The following is a 25,916-nucleotide window of genomic DNA, read 5'->3' as shown; positions in this document are numbered from 1 at the left end:
CCCTCAGTCCATACAGTTTCCCTTCTAGCTGGGCTGGATCACCTCCTGATCATTTGTCTCTGCTTTATTCATGTCTTCCCTTTGCAGAGGATGTCAAGATAGAGCACATTATTAAATAAATTTTTAATAGCTGCATATTGTATACACAGAAATGTACACATATAAATCATGTGTGTACAGCTGCATGAATTTTCACAAAGTAAACACGTCCATGTGTGGCTACTGTGATCAAGAAACAGAACATTGGGCTTCCCTGGTGGCGCAGTGGTTGAGAGTCCGCCTGCCGATGCACGGGACGCGGGTTCGTGCCCCGGTCCGGGAAGATCCCACGTGCCGCGGAACGGCTGGGCCCGTGAGCCATGGCCGCTGAGCCTGCGCATCCGGAGCCTGTGCTCCGCAACGGGAGAGGCCACGACAGTGAGAGGCCCACGTACCACACACACAAAAAAAGAACATTACCAAGACTTCCAGAAACCTCTCTCATCTCTCTTCAGTCACTTCCCATTCCTCCACCACAAAGGTTAATGCTCTTTGGAATTCTAAAGCAATGTATTTGTTTTACTGTTTCTGAGCTGTGTAAGAATGGAATCATACAGCATTTCCTCTTTCGTGTCTGGCTTCTGTTACTTAATGTTGCATTCATGAGATTCTTCTATATTTTTGCATGAAAGGGTAGTTGATTCTTTCTCATTTCTGTATTGTAGCCCATCATGTGAATGTATGACAAGTTATTTACCCATTTTTTTGTTGATGGCCATTTGGGGCTATTTCCCTTTGGGGGACTATTTTGAACAAAACTCCTATGAACATTCATGGTTTTTGGTGAACAAAGGTCACACTTCTGTTGGGCATATTCCTAGGAGTTGTAATTGTTAGGTCATAGGGTGAGGACATATTGAGTTTTCAGTAGAAGCTGCCAAAAAGAGTTTTCCAAAGTGACTGTACTAATTTATTCTCCCAGGAGCAATGCATGTAAGTTCCCAGTGTTCAACATTGTCACTCCTTGATACTGTCACATTTTTCAGTTGAGCCAGACTGATCCGTGTGTTATGACACTGTTTTAATTTACATTTTCTGAGGACTAGTAAAGTTAATCACCGTTTCAAATATTTATTAGCCATTTTGATATTCTTGTTTGCGAAGCGCCTGTTCATGCCTTTTACCCATTTTCTTGTCTTTCCGGATTGCCTGCCTTTCTCTTATTGGTTTTAGAGGTTATTTACATATTTTACACATGAGTTCTTTGTCAGATACATTTATCACCAATATTGCCTTCCACTCTGTAACCTGCATTTTCATTCCATGAATAGCATCTTCTGATAAACAGGAATTCTTAATTTCAAAGTAGTCCAATTTATCAACCTTTTTCTTCTACTTGGTGCTTTATGGATGCTACTGAATAAGTATCAGCCTACCCAAAAGTCATGAGATATTCTTCTGTCTTATATTTAAGAAGTTTTTTTGTTTTACCTTCCACCAGGAGAATATTTTTTCCTCCTTTCTATGATCCCTCTACCTAGACAGACAGAATGGATTACCTCCTTTTCCACATCTCTGTAATAGTATGCATTACTTTTACTAGCTCTACTATATTACACACTACCTTGAATCATATGTATTTTCCTGTCTGTCGGCTCTCTTACTCCCACTCTCCATTCACTCAAATACCTAAATCTTTCATGGTCTTTTCACTGAATCCTGGTAGTGACACCTCCTAAGTAACTCCAAAATTGGTCTATTTCTCTCCATCCCAACTGTTGCTTCCATGGTTTCAGTCTGTGACATCTCATCTTCAATACTGCAGTAGCCCTTAACTAACCGGTCACCAACCTCCAAACTACTCCTCTCTAATTAATTGACCACACAGTAGCCAGAGTGATCTTCCAAAGCATTAATAATCTCTTCCTGCTACTTTGTTTTTTAAAACCCTTTTATGGTTCCCATTACTCTCAAATTAATATTCAACTCATTAATGTGCTACAGAGGCCTTCTAGGATATGACATATTATTTTGCCTTTCTCACCATTGATATCTCTGCTTTAATCTCTTAAGATCTTTTCAATTTCCTTGAATGCCATTCACGAGGACTCTGCTCCATAGCTATGTCCCTGCCCCCTTCTCCACTCTTCAGGTCTCATTCTGTGCATCTTTTTATCAAGAAAACTTCCCTGATTCTCTAGTAGGTGAAATCTCCATACTACTGGGTATCAAAGAACCGTCACAATTTTTTTCCATCCAAACTCATTGCACATTATTATTCGTCTAAACCCATGTTTTTGATAGAGTGTATATTTCCTTGGGGCAAAAAGTATGTCTGTCTTGTTCACCACTGTTTTCTGTGCCTAGCCCAATGACAACATGAGTTCTTGAAAAATATTTGCTGAATGGAGTTGAACTGATTTGTGCTCACAGGCCCAGGATGTAGCACTGAATTTGGCACATAGTCAGTCTCGATAAAGGTTTGGTGATTCAGCATCTTCCTAAGCATCAGTATCGATTCAATCACCAACACGGTGGAATGATGATTAAATAGTTTCTATAACATCCCTACCAAACGTCACCAACATATAACCCTAATAACAAGAGAGTCACTATATGCTTCAGCAGGACATTCCAGGTTTGGACATGAATGTGCATTAGAAGATCTATTTTATACTGAGTTTAAACTGAGATCTAGTTTAAACCTGGGATCCTTGTAGTTTCCCACATGTAGATCAGGTTTGCCCCATTTTATCCATATTATCGAATTTGACTAACTTTTCTGCAAGACAGCCCTTTAGGTATCCACAGACACATCCTTCTGCTCTAAGTCCACCTTCATCAGTTATGTATTATAAGACACTCTCCTTCAGTTTCTTGATGTCCCTCTTGAAATGTGCTGCCCACACTTGGACCCAATCCACCAGGTGTGCTCTGACCAATCTAGAACAGAACAAAGCTGTCATCTCCTTCTTTTGTGTGAATAACATACTGCTAATAATGTAACCAATGGCAGATCTGGGTTTTAGGACTGAGGCTTAGGCTACAGGTGCTTATTGAGAAACGGAATTCAAAATTACATGTGAACATGAATATGGAGAATGAGAAAATTTAGGGACTTAGAAGGTGAGGGAGCCCTGGATCTTAAGCTTCCTTAGCTTCACTGTAAATCAGCCTCTAAATGGCCCTAAGATCTTAATAAATTCCTAGTGAGATCCTGTTAATCCCAACTAATTTACTCTGATTATAACTCACCTCCTACGTGCACAGCAGGGTGACCAGACACAGACCGGAGCCGTACTTCCTGGATTCAAACCCTGCTCTCATCCCACAAGCTCACTGTAGGCATCACAGGAGCTAATATTGAAAATCCTGGTGCACCCAAGGTAGGTCTGTCTTCCTTATTCATTTATCAGGCATTACCAAACTCATCTGTCTACTCTTTTGTCTACTAAAGGGGTGCAGGATTATTCTTCATGTACTTGAGGTTTTGTTTTGTTGGCTTTTGTTTTAATGCTAGACCACTCTCTTGGCCTGAATTTTCCTGATGGATTTTCATTCATTGCTCCCAAGTGACACTACCAAGCTTGCTCTGTACCACTTTCCAACCATCTTCTATAACAGGAGCATGAATCAAAGAGTTGCCAAGGAACCAGAATATAAAAGTCACATTAGGCTCTGTTTAGCTCGACCTGCCAATCTCAACCCAAATTTCCTCCCACTGACATTCAGAATCACCTTTATCAGATACCTTTCTAAAAGGTCACATTCTTAGTTCGCTCAAAGTTAAAGCATATGACAGTTTTTATGACTATAAAGTTAATACACGATCATTGTAGAAAAGTTAGAAAAGGAATTGGAAGACTAAAATAAATCATCTCTAACCTAATCATCCAGAAGTAACCTCTTTTAACATCTCGCATAATTCCTTGCAATGTTATTTTTCCTTATCCTTTTACATGAAGATCATGCCATACATTCAGTCAGAAACCATCCACTTTTTAATTAACATTACAGTAAATCATTTTCACGTATCCTGAAAATTCTTTATAAACAACATTTCAGCACCTGCCTAATATTATGTTGTATGGATGCTACACAATTCATTTAGTCTCCTCATGTGGAAAATTGAAATCTTTACATTGTTTTTTTCTTTGCTATTATAAATTATGCTTTTTAAAACAGCACTATCTATACTTAAAGTTTTATCATTTTTTCCCCCTACAATCTCCCCTCCTCTTTATGATGAATTAATCAGGATAAAATGACTATTTTAAAGAGTGTATTTTCTTCAAGGTCTTGAGTATATATGGAGCACATAACATGTACCTGACATATAATAGATAATAAACAAATACAAATATGTATGTATTTCAACAAATTAATCCTTAGGATTGTTGCAATTTCACTAGCCATGCCTAAGAGGATCCGTCTTTCTATATTCCAGCCAGCACTGAATGTTCTCATTTGTAAACTCTGCTAAAAGCACACACACACATACACAAATACGTATGGGTGTATGAATATACTGAAGACCACTAATGATTAACAAATAAGGAGAAAGAAGTTGACATAGAACCAAAAATTCTATAAAATGCCCTATAGTTCTTGGAATTCAAATAATATCTGCCAAAATATATGGAGAATCAAACACAATAATGTAGGAAATTCAGAGGCCATGATATGAAACTTTAATATATATTAGATCTGGAACGTCTATAAATAACACTGTTTAGACATTTTCATCAAAATAATCAGATAAAGCTCACATTTCCATACTTTATATCTGAAAACTAATTAATAACCATGAATTTAATGTCCCATATATGTTAAAATTTTTAAAAAGACATCATATCACAACTGTCTTAATTTGCATATTTTTATTTTTTGTTGGTTTCTCTGCCTTTCATCTAGTTTTCATTCTCCCTCCACATCATGCCTCCTGATACCCCCTCATCCCTCCTCCCCCAGGCTGCTCTCCCCTCCCCCTCTCTGTTCCCATCATTTCCACTGACATCCTACCTTGAAGGTGCAGTTTGCTCTCCGTGCTTTGCAGAAGGACGGAACTCACAGAGTCCAGATTGTCATAGCTGTTACAGCCCAGAGGCCCAGTGCGTGTCTCTGTGACCTGGAGTGGACATCAAGGGCGACAGATGTGAAACAGATGCCCTTGTCTGGGACAGATCCTGCAGAGTCAGCCCCCAGCAGAGCTCAGGCAGCAGAGAAAGCCTGACCTGAGCCAGCGGCCACTTCTTGAGCCCCTTGCCTGTGTCAAGGACCATGCCTGACTGTTGCCAAGCAGACAACGGGATAGCAGGGCAATCTAGCAGACTGGAGCCAGGACGCCCACGTTCTATCCTTGGTTCTCACTGCACAAAGCCATTTCAAGTATTATATGAACTAAAAATAAGTGGAAACACTATAGTGTATTTCAAAAGCATGGGCTTTGGAGTTAGGAGGGTCAGTGTTAGATCCTGGCTGCGCCCTTTATTTGCTGTGTGCCCTCAGGCAGTCACTTCTGTAAGCTCCTGCAATCTGAAGCTAGTAAATCCTTCCAGGAAGGTGGTGAGACTAAACCTGATGGGTGTAAGCGCCTGACACATGGCATATGTTCAGTAACTGACATCTTATCACCAAGAGTCTCTATAAATTGTAACGTGCATTATCGATGAGTACATATGCGTTATCATTAGGCAAGAACAATAAAATTATTCCCATTTTCAAAAAAAAAAATTAGCAAACAGCACAGTCAGCTCCACTGCAGAATGATCACCCCAATCCCCTGGTGGTGTGTTTCTCAAACACTGTCTTAGAATAATTGAGGTGGTGGACAAGAGGGAAACAGCTATTCTAAAAGATAACCTTGAAATATGAATGGTTTAGTATGTAAAGTGGTTTCTTCATGTCTTTAGCCTTTACTTTCCATTATTTAACACAATCATTGTAGGCTTGTTTTGAGGTTTGCATCCAGCTGTAAGGACACAGCGCTGACTGTTGTCGGGAATGATGACTTGGGATATAGTCACACAGATCTCCCAATGCCAGCTCTGCCCCGTCCAGCAGCAGAGCCTTGGATCACTAACTCCTCTTTCTAAGCCTCAACTTCTGCATCTGCACAATGTCAGTAATACTGTTACCCACCCTAACGGTAAAGGGACCACATTTTTGAAGTATCTAGCACTTAGGAAACACTACAAAAATGGAAGGTTATTAGGCTTTGCTTTTAAAAAATAATTTATTCTTTTTTGTGTACAGAATAATGACCTCGTTACTGTTCAATGAGATTCAAGACTACCAATCCATCTTGCTAAAGATGCTCGGGAACAGAAACCACGGGCAAAACCTCCCCACCTGGGTCAGCTGCTCATCTTAGACAAAGCTGGCAGCGAGACCAATTCTAGCCAGCTGGGTCTTGAGGTAGCGTCAAGAAATGGCTAGAAAAATCCAAGTGCCAGATTGAGTGTCGAGGATGGTGCTACTGCAAGAATGGCTCCTTGAGTGGCCTGTGTGCAATTTCTCTAAGAAATTCCTCGTGAGGAGGCACAGTGCACTTCCGGGATGCACAAAAGAGGATTACCTTCTGACAGAGCTTCAATATCTCAATTCCGCATCCCATCCCGCGGGGAGGGAACCATTTGGTGATAATGAAAACCAGGCCTTTGCTTCACTCAGACTCTGATGGCTTCATCAAGCTCCAGCTCTCTGTGCTGAGCTCCCTAACACCATAATCCCCCCAATATAGGCGATTCTTCTCGGATAAACTGGCTCTTTGTTGATCTGATTTATTTCTCCCCTTCCTCCCTCCCTCCTCAGCAAGTCGCTCCCCTCCCACATTTTTTCTCTTCCCTTGGTCAGTTTCTGACTCATCTGCCTGACTTCCACCAACACTCCCCGGCAACCCCTCACCCCTTCACACACACTTTTTCCCTAGAGATCCCTTTTAAAGTCTTGATATAAGACTAGGTCTGCATTTTATTCAGAAGGAAGATGCTCAGGAAGAGAAAATAGACTGAATAATGAGGTAAAATGCAGGTATAATCTGGTTTAAGAAACTTTGAGATGCAAAAAAATCTTCATTGAAACCCTCCAAAGAACTAATCCTTTTTTATCAAAAATGTCCTCCTTTATTCTCTTTATAAAGGTAATCCTTGAATTTACTGCATTTAAAGTGGAATTTTTTAAAGTACCTATGCTCTAAGGCATTGAGCTGAAAGTCTCCACAGCTGTTCTTACCAATGTGGCTATTTAAACTTAAATTAAAAAAAAAAAACACCTTACAAATTTAGTGTCTAAGTAGCCACATATCACATGCTCCATAACCTCATATGACTAGTGGCTCCTGTCTTGGCCAGCACAGATACAGTCTCTCCATTATCTTGGAAGGGTCTATTGGACAGCGCTGGGGTAGATGAGCATGGGTCGGCACATGACAGACTGCCTGATTTATAAAGTTTTATTGGAACACAGCCATGCCCATTTTTTACACACTGATTGTATGGCTAATTTTGTGCTATAGCAGCACAGCTGAGTTGTAGTAATACCGATCATATGACCTGCAAATCTTAAAATATTTACTATTGACCCTTTACAAAAAATCCTCGTGGATCCCTGGTCTAGAGAGTAGAGTTCTAGTCCCTGTTAATGCACTGGCTAGGTGTGTAACCCTGAGCAGAAGTCTTTAACCCTTGGACCTGAGTGTTCCCATCTGTAAAATGGGGAGGGAGGATGAAAAACACAGGTGTTGACCAATTACTGACCTAGGCATAATCTGACTCTTGAGAGCTCTGTGACCTTTCGAAAATGATTTACCCACTGTAGCCTGTTCCTTCACCTAGCAAGGGAGTCTGGAAATCATCCACACAGAGCTTTAAGAGTGAAGGAGAGTAAGCTGGGACAAAGGGACAGAGTGGCATGGGCATATATACACTACCAAATGTAAAACAGATAGCTAGTGGGAAGCAGCCGCATCGTACAGGGAGATCAGCTCGTGATCAGCTTTGTGACCACCTAGAGGGGTGGGATAGGGAGGGTGGGAGGGAGACGCAAGAGGGAGGGGATATGGGGATATATGTATATGTATAGCTGATTCACTTTGTTATAAAGCAGAAACTAACTAATGCTAATGCTTTACACCATTGTAAAGCAATTATACTCCAATAAAGCTGTTAAAAAAAAAAAGAGTGAAAGAAAGTACTATGTTTAATTCTGCCATGATTACAGCCAGGGTTGCCCCAGGAAATCAGTGCATGTGGTCGCCTTAATGACAATGCTCGGGATATTAGGGGCACTTGACAAGCTCAGGCAGAGTGGCTGGAGGGGGGCACTGTTAGCTCCCTGGGTAAGAAGCCAGGGATGTCATCTGCCCGTTGACTCGCAGACTACGTTTGTGCAGTGCTGTTGTCTGAGAGCCTGCCACCCGAAGCCACCCGCAAGCCGCACCTTGATTGCTCCAGTTGATATCTGGATCTCATGGAGCCTCCTCATGGTACCATCACGGTCCACAAAGTAGGACGATGCCAGCTGGTGCAGAGCTTCAACACTTTGAGTGGCATTCCCTGACTTCCGGTCCAGGCGACTTTTGTCCATGTACATGGTCAAGGCCTCCTCCCCTGCACAGAAAAGGAAAGAAGCTCAGGCAGCCCGTTGAGCTTTGGGATGAGTAGAAAGCCTTCATGGCTTGGATGCCGAAAATAGCTTCAGACCTCTCATTAATTTTGCCCAAATTTCCTTCTGCCTCTGAAAATCAAGAGCACAATGAAAGCAAGACAGTCCAGAGGTGTCTGTAAGCACCAGGCTCCATCAGGACGAAGATCATGGAAAGCCTCTTAGTCGTCAAGTCCAGCTCTTACTAATCCACGTCATAGTTCGCACCAGCATCATCTCGTAACACAACTCACTGCCTCTCTTCAAGGCTCAGGCTTTTCTGTAAAATGATGGATTCGCCATAGATGGTCCCTTCCCATTCCTTTCTTCTCCTCTGTTTCCTCCTCATCATCCAATTCCACCTATTCCTCCTCTCATTTCTCCCCTCTCTTCTTCCCTTATTCTTTCCTCCTTTCCTTTCTCTCTTTCTCCTGCTACCCCTTCCCAGACAGATGGATGTACGGATGGATGGATAGATAAATAGAGATATAGACAGAGAGAGAGGGAGAGAGATAGAGAGATAAGACATAGTTCAAACACAGATACAGACAGATAGGAAAAACGAAACTGTCAGCCCTGTGAAGTCAGACACTGTCTATATTAGCCACTGCTGTACCCCTTGTACAAAGCCCAGTGCTTGGCATATGGTAGATAGTAAATAGTTAATCCATCAATTTTTTTCATTCATTCAATAAATATTTCTTAAGTTACATCTTGGGGAGAGAGGAGATGACATGAAAGTTAGGCATAGGGTGGAAGAAACAGACAGAAAGAGAGAGAGAGAGAGAGAGCAATAGAAAATCTTATATAATTTACCATGAAGTTTTCCTTAGAAATACATGCGTAGATTACTAACAGTACTAACTAATGGTGCATTTTATTTTGGACAACAAGATGTTTCACCAGAACTTCATAAAGGAAGCTCCAGATATGCCACCTAAACAGATCTGATCATTGTACCGCTGGTTTCACTCTCAACTAACTGTGAACTTGGGGACATTTCTTAACCTCTCTGATTCTCAGTTTATTCATGAACAAAATCAGGAGAAGAATAGCACCTACTGCATAGAATAATTAAGAAGAATAAATTAATTAACACATGTAAAGTCCTTATATCATTGTCTGTTCGTTGTAGCAATCAAAAATCATTTGGAGTAGTAGTAGAAGGCAGTCTCTAGAACTAGACTGCCTGGACTTGAACTAGCTATGGGAACAAGTTACCTGCACTCTTTATACCAGGGGTCGCCAACCCCCGTCTGCGGCCTGTTAGGAACCAGGTCACACAGCAGGAGGTGAGTGGCCACGAGCTCTCCATCGCTCCCCACCGCTCCCCACCGCTCCCATCACTCCCCACCGCTCCCCACCGCTCCCAGTGCTCCCCATTGCTCCCATCGCTCCCCACCGCTCCCATCACTCCCCACCCCTCCCCACCGCTCCCATCGCTCCCCACCGCTCCTATCACTCCCCACCACTCCCCACCGCTCCCCACCGTTCCCCACCGCTCCCCACTGCTCCCATCACTCCCCACCGTTCCCATCACTCCCCACCGCTCCATCACTCCCCACCACTCCCACCGCTCCCCACCGCTCCTCACCGCTCCCATCACTCCCCACCGCTCCCACCACTCCCCACTGCTCCCATCACTCCCCACCGCTCCCCACTGCTCCCCACCACTCCTCACTGCTCCCGTCACTCCCCACCGCTCCCCACTGCTCCCCACCGCTCCCCACTGCTTCCATCACTCCCCACTGCTCCCCACTGCTCCCCACCGCTCCCCACTGCTCCCTGCCGCTCCCCACCGCTCCCATCACTCCCCATTGCTCCCATCGCTCCCCATTGCTCCCATCGCTCCCCACCGCTCACATCGCTCCCCACCACTCACATCACTCCCCACCGTTCCCCACCCCTCCCCACCACTCCCCACCGCTCCCCACTGCTCCCATTGCTCCCGTCGCTCCCCACCACTCCCGTCGCTCCCCACCACTCCCATCGCTCCCCACCACTCCCGTCACTCCCCATCGCTCCCCATCACTCACATTACCGCCTGAACCGTCCCCCACCCCCATCCGTGGAAAAATTGTCTTCAACGAAACCAGTCCCTGGTGCCAAAAAGGCTGGGGAATGCTGCTCTATACTGCAGTTTCTGCATGTGTAAAATTGAGAGTACTAACTGTACTTTCCTCCTAGGGTTGTCATAGGATTGAATCCGTTAATGACATAAAGCACCTGAGCCCTGCCTGGCACATAGTAAGCCCTGAGGAAGGGTTAACCACCGTTATTCGATTACCACAAAATACCAATCGTATGAGACTTATCCTTACTTCTAGTCAACCCACTACAACAGGATAGTCAGAGAACAAACATTACCGATACTTTCTGAGGACAAAAGCCTGATATCTAAGATAACTGAAATTTCTTTAGAACGCTGATGATTTCTGAGTTGAATGGAAAACACAATTTACTTTCAAAAGAACAGTGGTTATCCTAGGACGTGGGCACAGTCCTGATCCCTAGGTTAATTCTTCTGCCTCGGACCCCTCCATGACTGCTTCTAGAAAGTGGTTTCATTGTCATTCAGAGTTCTCCACGTGCAGCCTCCAGCCTGTCTTTTCAGCCCTGTCTCCCTCCCTGTGTTCCAGCCAAACCATTCCTTCTGCCTCCATGGTTTATTCTTGCCAATTCCTCTCAGGCTTTCCTCAGACTCTTTTTTATTCTGTTTGGAATACCATTCTGTCCCTCCCCTAAATGGCTGACTATTGAAATCCTATCCAGCATTTTGGGACCAATTCAAACATCACTTCCTCTTACTGCCCTGTGTCCTTGACCTGGCATCTCCTATACACTCTTCAGAGCCTGCTCGGCTGGCCATCACCTTACTGGCGAGGTTTCCCCAGCCACACCCTCCCCCCCCCCCCCCCCCCCCGAGAGCTGTCATCACCTCCCTCCATCACGCTCTAGTGTGTCCATTACGTTTAGCTCAGCATGCATGCACTGGGTATTCTGTGTGTTCTGAGCACTTTGGCAGGCACTGGGTGACAAATGAATAAGACAGTGTCCCCGTTCTTAGAGTCACCCAGTGACTACATGCATGCTGGCCAGTACAGGAACCACTGGCCAAGTGTGGCTACTGAGCATGTGAAATGCAGCTGGTCCAAACTGAGATGCACTGTACCTGTAAATTACACACAGCAGAGTTCCAAGATCTGGAAAATGTAAAAAAACAAAGTAAAATATCTAATTAATTAATAAATGCTGGAGAGGGTCTGGAGAAAATGGAACCCTCCTACATTGTTGCTGGGAATGTAAACTGATGTAGCCACTATGGAAAACAGAATGGAGGGTCCTTAAAAAACTAAAAATAGAGTTGCCATATGATCCAGCAATCCCACACCTGGGCATATATCCAGAGGAATCTCTAATTCGAAAAGACCCATACACCCCAATATTCACAGCAGCATTATTCACAACAGCCAAGACACGGAAACAACTCCAACACCCATCAACAGATGCTTGGTTTAAGAAGATGTGGTATAAGATCTTCTTAAACCAAACATAAAACCAAGCCATAAAAAAGCATGAAATAGTGCCATTTGCAGCAACATTGATGGACCTAGAGATTATCATACTAAGTGAAGTAAGTCAGACAGAGAAAGACAAATAGTACATGATATCACTTCTATGTGGATTCCAAAAAATAATACAAATGAATCTATATACAAAACAGACTCACAGATAGAAAACAAACTGATGGTTACCAAAGGGAAGGCAGGGGAGGGATAAATTAGGAGTATGGGATTAACAGATACAAATTACTGTACATAAAATAGATAAGCAATAAGGATTTACTGTTTTTTCAGAATTTTTCAGAATCTGCAAAAAAGTATATATAACTGAATCACTTTGCTGTACACCTAAAACTAACACAATATTGTAAATCAACTATATTTCTATTAAAAAAATAGAAACAGAACTGTAACGGAAAAAAGAAATAAAAATATCATTAATAGTTTATTAGTTTCATGTTGAAACGATGCAGGGTGCCTGCATCCCTGTAGATAATGTGGGACCCAAGACACTGATGATCTGGTCTCTCTAGCTGCATCCCGTGCTGCTCTCTAGCTGTGCTCTATCCTGTACAAATGTGCCCTATTTTCTCTTATGGTTGGGACTCTGCTTTTCTGTTTTTCTCCTGGCTAACTTCTACTCATCCCTCAGGTGTCACTTAAGACACCTCCTCTAGGTAGCCTTCCCTGAATCCCCCACTGTTTACTTAAACTAAAGTAAGAACTCTAACCACGGGCTCCCACGATCTCTTTTATTTCTCCAATATGTTACCTGTCACATTTCCTGGTGATTTCTTGTTTAATAGCCTCTCTCTTTTACTAGAGGAGAAGCACTCTGAAGTCAATGAGTATGTAGGAGTCTTTCGTCATTTCACTGTCTTTGCCTAGCACAATATGGGCATATATTATGTGCTTAACAAATGATCAGGGTATGTGTGGGTAAATGGATAAATGTGGAAGTGGCCCAACTCTACGGTGTTTGTTGATTGACTGCAATCTTCCAGTAAGAAGATTCATCATTTTCAAAATTAATCTCTGGGTTCCACATGCCTAGACTCAAGTTGAGTTCAGAATAAAAAACTCATATATGCACCTTCCCATGAAGTCTTCGCCAGTTATGCAGGAGGACACAATTGGACTCTGCAGTAACCTGAATAGACTTGGCTTAAAAACGACTTTATATACAATTAGACATTGAGTTCCAGGTGTGGTGAGTGGTGGCCTGGGGCAGGAAGGACTCTGATTCTTCTTTCTAACGCTCCCAATGCTTTTCCCAGGTCAAACAAAGAGCAAATGTCCAGTTATCATTTGATGGATAGATGGATGGATGGGGAGATAGATGATTAAATGAATAGGTGAATAGATAGGTGGGTGGAGAGGTAAATGATTAAATAAGTGAATATACGCTAGAAGTTAGAGCCAGGAAGCAGAGGATATAAATATTACAAGTGTCAGCTCAGGCTCGCCAAGGGGCCTGTGAAAGAGAAGGTGAAACAGCTCAGTTCCCTCCGGACTGAGAACTGGCAGAAGCAAACCTTAGATCAAGAGGGGTTAATGGACTTCTTGCTGCATTATTAAGACTTAATTTCTTGTTTATTAAGAGAACATTCTGTTTAGAGTCGCTTTCCCATTTGGGCATTCCTGCAAATTGCCTCTTCACCCCTTTCCTCAATCTTTCTGTCTCTGGGGGCTTTGTCTCACTCTCTGTAGCACTTCTTTCAGAGGGGAACAAAGTGGAACACGTAGGAAATGGGGGATGTGGGGGCAAGTCAATCATCTTATCCTTTGAGTCACCTGGGGGCACTGTTCCCAGAAGAAGGAAGGGGATGTCTGGATTTCAGGCCTCTGGGGCATCCCTCATCCTTTCCTTCTGAGACCCTGTGACTTTATTCTTAGCCTTCCTCTTAGCCAAGGGGAGCTCTCCCAAAATACAGGGTGGGGAACGAGTATACACACAAACATACACAAGCACAAAAATGTGAGTATTCACTCATCAACAGACATTCATGCAATATACATACATTCACATACATGTGCAAGCTTACATATACACATATATGTGTACATTGTACTCATATACATGGGTGTAAGATGTATGCGTGTGTGCATTGCATATGTATGTATGTATGTCTGCATATAGATTAACTTTCACGCAAGCACAGGCAGGCATCTGTGCACATCCATCTGTGCAGGGAGACATGCGCTCCCATGCACGTGTGCAAGCTTAGCTGTATATATCACACAGACACCCACCTCCAAGGTGTTTCCTTTAATCCAAAATATGATCTTCAGAGGGACTAAGGGAACTTGCTATCCCTGTATTTATGTGGGTCATTCCAGACCCCAATTTTTTCCCTTTACCACCATCCATAAAAAAAATCACTCATACCAATTATGTTGAGTTTAACGGATTTCACCCCAAGAGTGAGGATCCCATGGAAATGTCTTAGATGTCAGCCCTCCTGCCAGCTCCACTTCCTCCTTCTCACTCCGCTTCCTTCCTCTTCCCTAAACGCATTTACTTGTCCTCTATGTGACAGTTTAAGAATCATCTTTTGTTGTTTGAGCGTGCCCTCAGGAACTCACCTGACACCTCAAACAGCTTATCAAAGGATTTCCTCTAAGTGAATACAGTGTTCTCCTTAGGGAAAATTACAGTGCATCTCCTTATATTTAGATGGAAAAACTGATAGCCAGACAGGAAAGTGAATTTCTCAATGTCTTCCATTCATCTAGCGAGTGGTAGGAATGGGTTTTAATCCCAAGTCCCCCAATTTTTTAGTCTCACTAAATGATAACGATAACAATAGTTATAATAAAAACAATAATAATAATAATATCTAGAACAACAATAGCAATGATTTGTTAGGTGCCAAACACTTTCAATGCATCATTTTATTTAATCTTCACAATATGCATGAAGTACTAGTATTATTTCCATTCATAAAAGAGGAAACCAAGGCTGAAAGTATTGAGTAACCTGCCAAGGTGACCCAAAACTGGTGAGAAACAGGCGATCAAACTCCAGAGCCTGCCCTTGCATGCCCTATAACCTACCGCATCCATTCTCTCCCATTGCATGGGAAGGCTCTTAAGAAATACTTTTCCACAAATGAGTGAATGAAGTGATGATGTAAGAAGGACCTCACACAGTTGCTGGGCTGCTGCCACACTGTGTCCATCAACAGTAAATCCCCCACCGTCACCCATGCTGAGGATTCAAGGAACATTTAGGGCTTGCTGTCCAACACCGGAACTCAATCCAAAGCTTTGCATATTTTAAAATATTGTGCTGTGAAAACAGGAGAGGACCAAGGCTCTGTGAATAATTCAACACCTCGCCTCAGAGAAATTAAAAATATATTTCACTGCAAAAGAAAAGTCTGTTATTTGGGACTTCCGGGGACTTGGACAGAACACAGTTCCTAATGGAAGCACTGCATTGATCTCAATAATTGTTTTTTTCAAGTGAAATGGGAGATGGGGGAAATTTAAAGAAAAGGGTACAGGTTAATGCCACACTCAGTGTAGAAGTGATTTCATTTTCACTTTACAATAGAGTAGAATTTATACTACATGATTTAACACTCAAATGTTAAAGAATACATGCTGGCTGGTTGGTTGTTGGATTGGGTGGGTTGGCAGGTGAGTGACTTGGTTAAAGAGATGACAGATGTTGGGTCAAAAAAATAACACAGGCTTTGTGGACAGAAAACCCTAAGTTCAACACTTATTTTTGTCACTTCTTAGCTATACCTCTTGTAAGTCTCAGCTTCCTTATCTATAAAATGGAGATAATATAACTTAACTTGCCATTTTTGAGGACTAAAGACTATGTACAACACCTGTTATGAGCAAATACTCAAGAAAGTGTAATAGGAGTAGCTAAGTAGTGGATACGAATGAATGAATGAATTTGCCCAACCAATTTCTCCACCCAAATTCTCCACATCATTGGTCTTCCTTGAAATGCATACCTAGAAAGCTTCCCCATCCTCCTCTACCCAGCCAACTCCTACTGAGCTGAACTGCCACTTCCTCCAGGAACTTTATACTGACTGCTCCAGCTTGTAGCACTCACCCTCCTCTAAAAAAGATCACTTGTTATAAGCATGCCTCAGTCTACCCACCTGCCTCTGTCAGTACACCAATCTTGTTCAGCTGACAGGGGCCTTATCTAAATGCATAACTTTGCAGCTCTCTGAGCAGGTGGCATCGTGCTCCACTGCCCAACGGGCTTTCTCAAAATTCAGTGGACTTAGTCATTGTGGCAGAAAACTGATGGCCAAAGGATTGTAGCTCATTATATAAAATGATGCACGCAGGCAAGACCCATAGCATCTAAGTGCACTAGCCTCTACCATTTCCCGTTTTCTTTGCATTTCTTCCCTTCCTCTTATCCTCCCCTCTTATCTTCACTCCCTTGAAGATGAACTGGACATGATGGGGAGGGATGGGTAAAGCTGAGCAGGGTGGAGCAATTAGGCTGCTTTCCTACTACTCTACTCCAAACCCATATAAGATACAAACGATACCCCATTTGTAAAAAGATAACCTCAAGTTATCAACCCCTAAAGCAGACTTCAACAAACAAAGGCACTTCTCTAAACATCATCTGAAGTTATTTCCCCAGATTACACTGCATTCCAAAGGAACTAATATAATAATACGATTAAACATTCCCAACGAATTGAGCGAATTCCAAGGTGAAGCCATATTTCCACAAAAGTTAGTAAACTCTCAAGCTAGACTGTCCCAGAGAACGGAATCAACCAGGACGACGTGGCTTATCTGGCAACATATACTTCTGAGTGACATACGATGGCAGAGGTGTCAAGATGGCTTTGATCCTAGGCCATCCCACCGTCCTCTCCATCTCAGACTCAAAGTCATGACAAGGCTATGGCCCAGTGGCTGCTGACCTACCTCCCAAGGTAGCGGAGATGAGGAGGTGGGTGCCGTACTTTTTGATGATGGTATCGATGAACTGCTGAGTGGTGGGTCTCCTGCCAAGCAGGCGGATGCTCCTTTGAAACTCCGGCATGAGGGGCACTGGATGACGGACCAGGTCTCTCCTCTCAATGGCTGTGTTCCTCACCTTCCAACGGGCAAACTCCCTGGGCAGGAGACATGAGTGAGACTTTCCACTTACCACCTCTACCCCCAAGCCAAAGCCCACCCAACCATCCCATCCAGGCGTCTGTCCTTAGGTGAGAGAGTGCCCACAACTATTTTTAATATTTGTGAACTGATACTTAGATCTGGAGCCCTCAGTCTAGATCTAAGTATTGGGTATATTCTCATCACTGGGATACTGCAGTGAACCAGACAGATGCAGTCATGTTCTCACGATGCTTACAGATCATCAGAGATACAAAAATCATTGTCATCTAGTTGCTTATTCATCTCCCTCACTAGACTGTGAATGAAACCAGAGATATGGGATCTTCTTAGGTACACGGTACATGTTACATGGTGCGAGTCACAAGTATGCTAGCTGGATAAATAAATAAGCAAAAGAATAAAAGGAAGGAAGGCTGTGTACCAATGGACAAGACGTTAAGGCACAATGCAACCTGAAACCTGTTCTAAGACAATTCCACAACCCAATAGTTAGTCCAGAGTTCAGTTTCATTCGAAATTTTCACATGCATTCACTGAGCAAATACTGTCTGGAAGAAATTAAGCTTTGTTCTGACCATGTAAGGGAATTTCCACTCTTCCCTTCACTAATGACAGAGAAAATCAAGACAGAAGAACATTGAACTTGGGAGTCTAAGCTCAGGGTCTCGCTCTGCCTCTTGTGAACTATGTGGTGTGATCTTGGGCAGAGGATGTCATTTCTCTGGATCTACAATTCCTTATTTATAAAATCCAATTAATATTATCTATTTCCTATTGCTGGTGCCCGGATTACATGAAACATAGGGTGTGAAAACACCATTGGAAATGCCAGGCACTAATCCAATGTGAGAGTTTTATAACTTTTATTTCCTCACACATTCACAGATACATAAATCATTAAAGGTTCACGTGTAATGAATGAGGAGAATGCAAACCAAATACAAGTAGACATTTAAAGGGCCTTGGTTCAGGTTGTTTTTGCTTTAATAATGACCTCTGCTCCTACCAAAGATGGAGCTCCCCCTGAAACAACCAGTTCTCCAACCTGAGTTACAAGCTCCAGGTCCCTTGAGAAAAACAGACTAGCCAAGAGGACTGTAAGGTCAGCCCAGATAAATGATGGGAATGAGAGTTTAATGAAAAGGTCTCTCACTCCTGCCACAGATGAGAGAGATGAATAAAGGAAGGGGCACAGAGCAAGAAGAAGCGGAACAGGGTGGGAATCGGGCTGGAATATGTCTCGGTAATTCAGTGGTGGAGTCTGACCCCTGATGCACAGAAAACTGTGTCTGAGGAAGAAGCTTTCCAATTGGAATGCATTCCAAGCCTCAGAGCTTATAGTCTGTGGCTGCTTAACAAATCTCTGTCCATAATTCATAACATAGTTTGAATTCTAAATAAAATCTCAGTACTCTGCACATCTTAGATATGTATTAAGTCAATCAACTGCACTCAGTGAACCTTGCAGGGCACCTACTAAATGCAGAATATCATGTGTACAGGAGGGGAGTGGACACATCCCAGTCTCAGAAGCTCACAGTCTGGCAGGAAAGGCAAGACATGTCCAGCTTATTGTAAACCAAAGACTACAGGATGCAGAAGAAGGAACACAGACTTCTGAGGTCTCTAGGGGAAGCTTCAGTGAGGTCTTATCTTAACTATAGTTTTGAAGTTCACATGTGATTTAAATAAACAAAAATGTTGTTTAACATTTAAACAAAACCCAACAATCCACATGGATGAAAGGGCAGGGGCAGAGTGAGTGAGAGGGGGATACATAACACATTATGGTAAGAGCTGAACAGGAAGGAAAGTGTATGAAGAGGGTGTGAAAGGGGACAAAATGGAGCAAGGGGGTTGACCAGACATGAGGAGAGAGTGGGGAATGCGAGAGCCAGCTGAGGGGAATCTTATAGGTGAGGTAGCTGGCGACACAACTCCCCAAGATTACTGCTCCCTGATGTTCACACCCTGTGTAATCTCCTCCCCTTTAGTATGGGCTGGACAGGACCCAGTGATTTGCTTCTAATGGACAGAATTTGGAGGTGATAGCATGTTAGTTTTGTGAATAGGTTACAAAGTAGTTTTGTGATTAGTTTACTTCTCACTCAGCCATAAAAAAGAATGAAATAATGCCATTTGCAGCAACATGGATGGACCTAGAGATGATCATATTAAGCTAAGTAAGTCAGAAAGAGAAAGACAAATACCAGATGATATCACTTATATATGGAATCTAAAATACGGTACAAAAGAATAGGTCTATGAAACAGAAACAGACTCACAGACATATAGAACAGACTTGTGGTTGCCAAGAAGGGGGTGTTGGGGAGGGATGGACTGGGAGTTTGGGATGAGCAGATGCAAACTAGTATGTACAGGATCGATAAACAACAAGGTCCTACTGTATAGCACAGGGAACTACTGATATATTCAATATCCTGTGATAAACCATAATGGAGAAGAATATGAAAAAGAATATCTATATCTATAACTGAGTCACTCTGATGTACAGCAGAAATTAACATAACATTGTAAATCAACTATACTTCAATGAAAGAAAAACAAAAAACCCCATAACCCCCAAATATGGCAACTTCCGTTTTGCCCCTCCCCTGTGTCTCTCTCTCTGTCTCTCTTTGTCTTTGTCTTGTTCTTGCTGCCATGTTGTGAGATGCACTGTTGAGAGATCTATACCGGGAGGAGCTGAGGGAAGCCTCTGGCCAATAGCTTCTGAGGAACTGAGACCACACAAGGGACTGAGTTCTAACAGTAACTATGTGCATGAGCTGGGAAGCAGACCCTTCCCAGTGGAATCTTCAAATGACAATAGCATGGCAAGAGCAAGGGCACCCCATTGAGCCACAGCCAGATTCCCTATCCACAGAAACTTTGAGATAATACATAGTGTTATATTAAGCTACTAACTTGTGGGGTAATTTGTTACTCAGCATTAGATGACCAATAAAAGGCAATGAGAATCATTAGATACTTCTCTTCTGCTTATCCCTGAAATTTATAAAGCTATGTACGTGTAGTTATGAAAAAAAAATATATGTATATATGCATAGAAACATACACATATTTCAGTATAATAGACATATAGTTCTATACTATTATGTTATAAATTATAGTTATGTTATATACAGGGATATATATAGAGAGAGAGATAGATATATAGATATAGAAATATATAACATTTATTTATAGCTTACAACCTTGGGTTACTATTTTTTTCATGTGCATATGTCTACAGTCCTCAAAACTGACATGCATTACACTCAGAGAGGTTAAGTAACATGTCAAAAGTCACACAGCTCATTAGTGGTAGAACTGGGGGTAGAAAACTTGTATCCTGACTCTTAAATCACACTTTTAATGTAGATATTGAAAAGTAGACTATAAAAACCATAGTAAAACCAGTACTGACACAAAGAAACAATACCACCCCCACCATCAAATTATAAGCCTATGACTTAATTCCTTTTTCTTTCTTTCTTTTTGTTTTTTTAAACAGCCTCCACATTCTTTCTGATGTTCACTAGTTATACACCCAGGGCCTGCCATCTGTGTTGCTTCCTTGAAAAAACTAAGGAGGAAGCCAGTGCTGGGTTCCTGGTTCCTGCCTCACAGGATGGATGCAAGGCCTAAGTAAGGGGATGCATGTGACCCACTGAGCACAGTGCTGGGCACTTGGGAAAAGCTCAATAACTGAGGGGTGTTATTATGAAGTGCTGACTCTGCCAGGCACTGCCTGTTCAGCACCACAGACAGCTCCCGATCCTAAGGAATTTCCATCTTACTGAATGATGTGCTATTTGCAACCGTCATCTTAGTCACAGAGGAATCAGACAGGAGGATCCCTGACCTAGTCTGGAGGAGCAGCTGGGGTGGGAGCGGGGATGTCAAAAAATTCTTCTATATAAGTTGAATCTTGACGAGAGCATAGCATTTGGCCAGACAAAGATAGGGGAAGGATATTTCAGGAAGAATAAGCTCCACGTACAAACATGGAGAAAAATAAGAGAGAACAAGACAGTTGGAGAGAGAGGGATGTGTGTGTGTGCAGTATTCATGTGTATTGAGTGCATGTGATATATAAACGATAAGAGGTAAAGACAGAGAGGTTGTCAGGGACCACACGATGAAGGGTCTTGTGTGTTGAACTGTGTTATTAGATTTCTTTCTATCTATAAACTCTGTTCTTTTTTTTTTTTTTAAGATGTTGGGGGTAGGAATTTATTAATTAATTAATTTATTTTTGCTGTGTTGGGTCTTCGTTTCTGTGAGAGGGCTTTCTCTAGTTGTGGCAAGCGGGGGCCACTCTTCATCGCGGTGCGCGGGACCCTCACTATCGCGGCCTCTCCTGCTGCGGAGCACAGGCTCCAGACAGGCAGGCTCAGTAGCCGTGGCTCACGGGCCCAGTTGCTCCGCAGCATGTGGGATCCTCCCAGACCAGGGCTCGAACCCGTGTCCCCTGCATTAGCAGGCAGACTCTCAACCACTGCGCCACCATGGAAGCCCTATAAACCCTGTTCTTAATGGCCAACAGTCCAGACTAAAAATGTTCTAAAAATGAGTCTATGTGACTCTGTGACGATCATGAGAATGTTGGAGTTAATACTGTAATAGCCACAAGATTCTACAATTTTATTCTCTTTACCAAAATACACTTCAGTAAAAAGTCTTCACAGTACCTAGATCTATTCAGAAGTAGATTTAAACAACATCAGAACTAAAACAGTTCATTTATGCTTTCAAAATTTGAATGCTTATATTTTTCCAGATCTGAGTATACAGCAATAAACAAACTAGATAAAAGTCCTGCTGTCAAGGGGCTTACATTCTCGTGAGAGTGGACAGACGATAAAAGGACAAATGTGTCAGAAGGAGAGAAGTGCTATGAAGACAAATAAAGCAGAGGAAGGAGGTAGGGATGCCCTAGGGTGGGGTGAGGGCGTAGTTCTATATAGGTGGTCAGAAAATGCCCTCCTAATTTGATGACATTTAAGGAGACTTGAAGGAAATAAGGAAGAGACCATGCAGCCACCTGGTGGAAGAGTAATCTAGGAAGAAGGAACAGCAGGTGCAAATGTCCTGAGGTAAGAATATGTTTGCCAGGTTTGGGGAAGATCAAGGAGGGAGGATGCAGGATGAGATAAGTAGATGAGTAGAAGAGATGTTATGAAAGGAAGGGCAAAAAGAAAAAAAATAACATCAAAGCATGGGATGGAGTTGGCACCAATCTCAAAAGGCCATTCTAGATTTGGTAAAGACTTTTTATTTTTAAATTCTAAGTAATATGGAAAGTCAAAAGAAGGTTTTGAGTAATGACACCATCTGATTTATGTTCTAAAAGAGGAGTAGACAATCTTTTTCTGTAAAGGGAAAGATAATATTTTAGGCTTTGCAGCCATAAGGTACCTGTTACAGCTACTCAACTCTGTCCTTGTAGTGTGAGTAGCCACAGACAATAAATGAATGAGTGTGGCTGTGTTCCAATAAAACTTTGTTTATAAAAGCAGGTTTCAGGCCTGATTTGGCCCATGGTGAGTATGACTCCTGTTCTAAAAGCATCACTATGACTCCTTTCATAGAAGTCATCCAATCCAACCCACTCAGTTCATAGATGGCAAAACTGAATTTCAAAGACATTGACTTATTTTCCCAAGATCGCACAGCAAAATGCTTGGCAGGGCTGAAATCAGAGCCCAGGGCTTGTGACTCCAAGTGCAGTGCCCTTTCCACTGCAACATGCCACCTTAAAAAAATAGTAAAAGAAAATAAAAGAGAGAAAAAGCCTGCTTTTCATGTTGTCTAACTGCTCTGCTGACCCAGGAACAATTTTATGTAAGTTCTCAGTGAATTGAGCACAACATAAAATATATCTTTCCTTCTGAGCCCACAGGACAAGCAAATTCCCCTTGGAGGAGAAGGCAGAACTCACAATGGCATAGGATATGTTTATGCCCAATTAAGCATCCCAGCAGGGCGGGCAAACCAATTAGACTGAGATTCAAAAAGGATCCTGGATGGAAGGCATGGGGTAGCTGCAGCAAGGCTCATCCCACTAGGGGAGCAGAGGGTGGGAGGGCGGGTGAAGACAGAGGCAGAGGATGGATGGAGACTGGATCCAGGGTCACAGGACTTAGGATGAGGGTACAGAGAAAACCACAAGCCCAATGCTCTCATTTCAGAGCACTGCTTTTATAGTAATACTCCCTTGTCCCCTTGGCTAACCCTCTGTTTCCTAGACACACACACACACACACACACACACACACACACACACACACACACTCAATGACACATTGAGAATGAGGCTGCACTGAAGAAAAGATTGTGAGACAGGCAGGAGAACTGGCTCTCTGCCCTTGTGAAGGTGTGTGTTTACTCTCCTGGGAAAAAAGTTGATAGTATTAGATGATCTTCAGCTTTGTATCGCTCAGCCAGGGCCCCGGGAGGTAGAAATCTTGGGTTAAAACCTGACCCTGCCATCAGTTAGCTGTGAAATCGTGACGAGCTTGCTTATACTCCAAAAAAATGTAGATGTAATCTAGGGGAAGCATATCTACCTTAGAGGGGTGGGTTTAGGTTTATATTAAATCACAGAGCACAGTATCTAGAACATAAAAACCCTGAATAAAGGTGGTGTTAAATTTATTATCTATATTACCATTGTTGTCATGGTCATAGGAGGGGCTCCAATGGGAAGGTGGGGAATAGTGGATGACGGATGGTGGGTAGAAGACAAGAGGAAACAATCCTGCTCTTTTTAAAGCTATCAGTAGGTAGAACTTTTGTGGAGGGATTTGATTCCTGATTCCCGTGAAGTATGATAAAAGTACTGACTGCATTTAAGAAATGGACTGAAAGTTTATAAACTTCCTCCTACTCTATCTCCTCATATATGTGATGAAGACTAAAAACATGCGTCTCCCAGACTATTCTGAGAGTTAAATGAAATGGCTAGAAAACCTCTTTGTAAACTGCAACAGGGTATGGACAACTGTAAGTTGTTGTTTATTATTTAGTATTATCATTATATCTATATTTAATATTATTACATCTATATATTAATATATAAATAATATATATATTATTTAATATGATTATGATGATATTTAATATTATTTGCATAGGGCACAGTTATAACGATATTATTATTCCTTAAAATGTTTGCTTTTGTTTCATCGTGTGTAAAATGGGGGATCACAATTTCTACTTCTCAAGGTTATGAGGAGAACATCTCCAGTAGTGTTGGGTCCTTAATAAGTGCTGGATAAATGTGAGTTTCCTCCATTGTTTCCTAGGTAATCAAAGTTACTAATTACCTCTAAGGAAGTGAAGGGTTGCTTTACTCTTCTTTATGAAACATGTTTTGCAGCTTTTTTAAAAAGTTGAATCTGATTGCATAGCAGAACCAACTGGAGGTGGTTTTCAAAAACACACCTATTGTATAGACTTCAGAAAATAGAACAATGGAAAAATAAAGGGAGGAAAACAAAATGAATTTGGAGTTAAAATTAGCATGCAAAAGCAATCCTATAAAGTCCTGAACACTTGATAGAAGTGGACAACAAACGTCTCTGAGCTTCCTTGCAGCCAAAGGAAAAAGGGAATCACAGACCAAAGAGCCACACAATCAAGAAGAAAACAGAGCAGCTGTTGTTCAAAGTTGTTGGAGATACAGAGAGTTCCCGGATGCTGTGATAAGATACAAACATCTCCTATGGTTTCTCATAAAGAGATGGATGTAGTTGATGCCGGTGGGGAATGTCCTCACTGTCAATGTTTGATTGGCTCAATGTAGCCTAATGCATATGATGAAGCACCACTTGGTAATGCAACTCCATGAGAGACAAACATTACTGTTTAAACATGAAGCACTACAGTGATCTGACTTAATCCAAGGATACATTTTAGAATATTTTATAGACATTGTATCCTCAATAAATGTTTGCCGAAAGCATAACTGATTAAGGTTACAGGATGTTTGCATTTGTTTATTCCTGGGTGGCTTATTCCGTTGGTTGCATTTATTTGGAAGTGAAATAAAAATAAGCCGCTGAATGTCTGGGGCTGGGGGCTGAGGAGGATCTGGGACCACTTCCATTACTATTAGCAGAAAATTATCCCCAGAGATGAACAAGGGAAATCATAGAGGAGGGGACTGAGGAGGTGAAGTCATTGAACCGAGAGAGAGAGAGAGAGAGAGAGAGAGAGAGAGAGAAAGAAAGAGAGAAAGAGAGAGAAGGAGAGAGAGAGCATTTCTCTTGCCTGCTGTTCCCAGCCTCTCCCCACATGTTCCCCAGCCAGCTCAGGGAAAGGTGAACGCAAGGGCACATGTGAAGTGGAAATGATGCATCTTAACAAGTATGGTGTCCTCAACAAATCCCCTGCCTGTCTCCATGCCTCAGAACATAAGTGAGAAAGCAGCTGAGGAATCCCAGCATCCAAGTGGTTCTCCAGGGTAATTTAGCTCTAGAAGGGTAAGGAGAGGAAAAGCAGAAAACAGATAAACGAACAAACAACCAAAAAGAGCTGTCTCTGAAAATGTGATTATGAATAGTGTTGTTTTAATTACAAGTAAAGACACTGACTTAA

General features: G+C 42.3%; 1 protein-coding gene across 1 annotated transcript in view; it reads right to left on the bottom strand.

Moving 5' to 3' along the window:
- BRINP1 (BMP/retinoic acid inducible neural specific 1) overlaps nt 1-25,916 on the bottom strand; it is a 182,018-nt gene that overhangs the window by 47,632 nt on the left and 108,470 nt on the right. The window contains exons 3-5 of the mRNA XM_027105976.1: nt 17,112-17,302; nt 8,419-8,588; nt 5,002-5,107 (exon numbers count right to left, since the gene is read on the bottom strand). Of these exons, the coding sequence (XP_026961777.1) occupies nt 5,002-5,107; nt 8,419-8,588; nt 17,112-17,302 (467 nt within the window). The remainder of the gene's footprint in view (nt 1-5,001; nt 5,108-8,418; nt 8,589-17,111; nt 17,303-25,916) is intronic.

This window comes from Aethalodelphis obliquidens, unplaced genomic scaffold, assembly GCF_003676395.1.
Source record: "Aethalodelphis obliquidens isolate GAN/ISIS:26980383/991018 unplaced genomic scaffold, ASM367639v1 scaffold7, whole genome shotgun sequence".
Lineage (NCBI taxonomy): Eukaryota > Metazoa > Chordata > Mammalia > Artiodactyla > Delphinidae > Aethalodelphis > Aethalodelphis obliquidens.
This window is presented reverse-complemented; position numbering and strand designations above follow the sequence as displayed.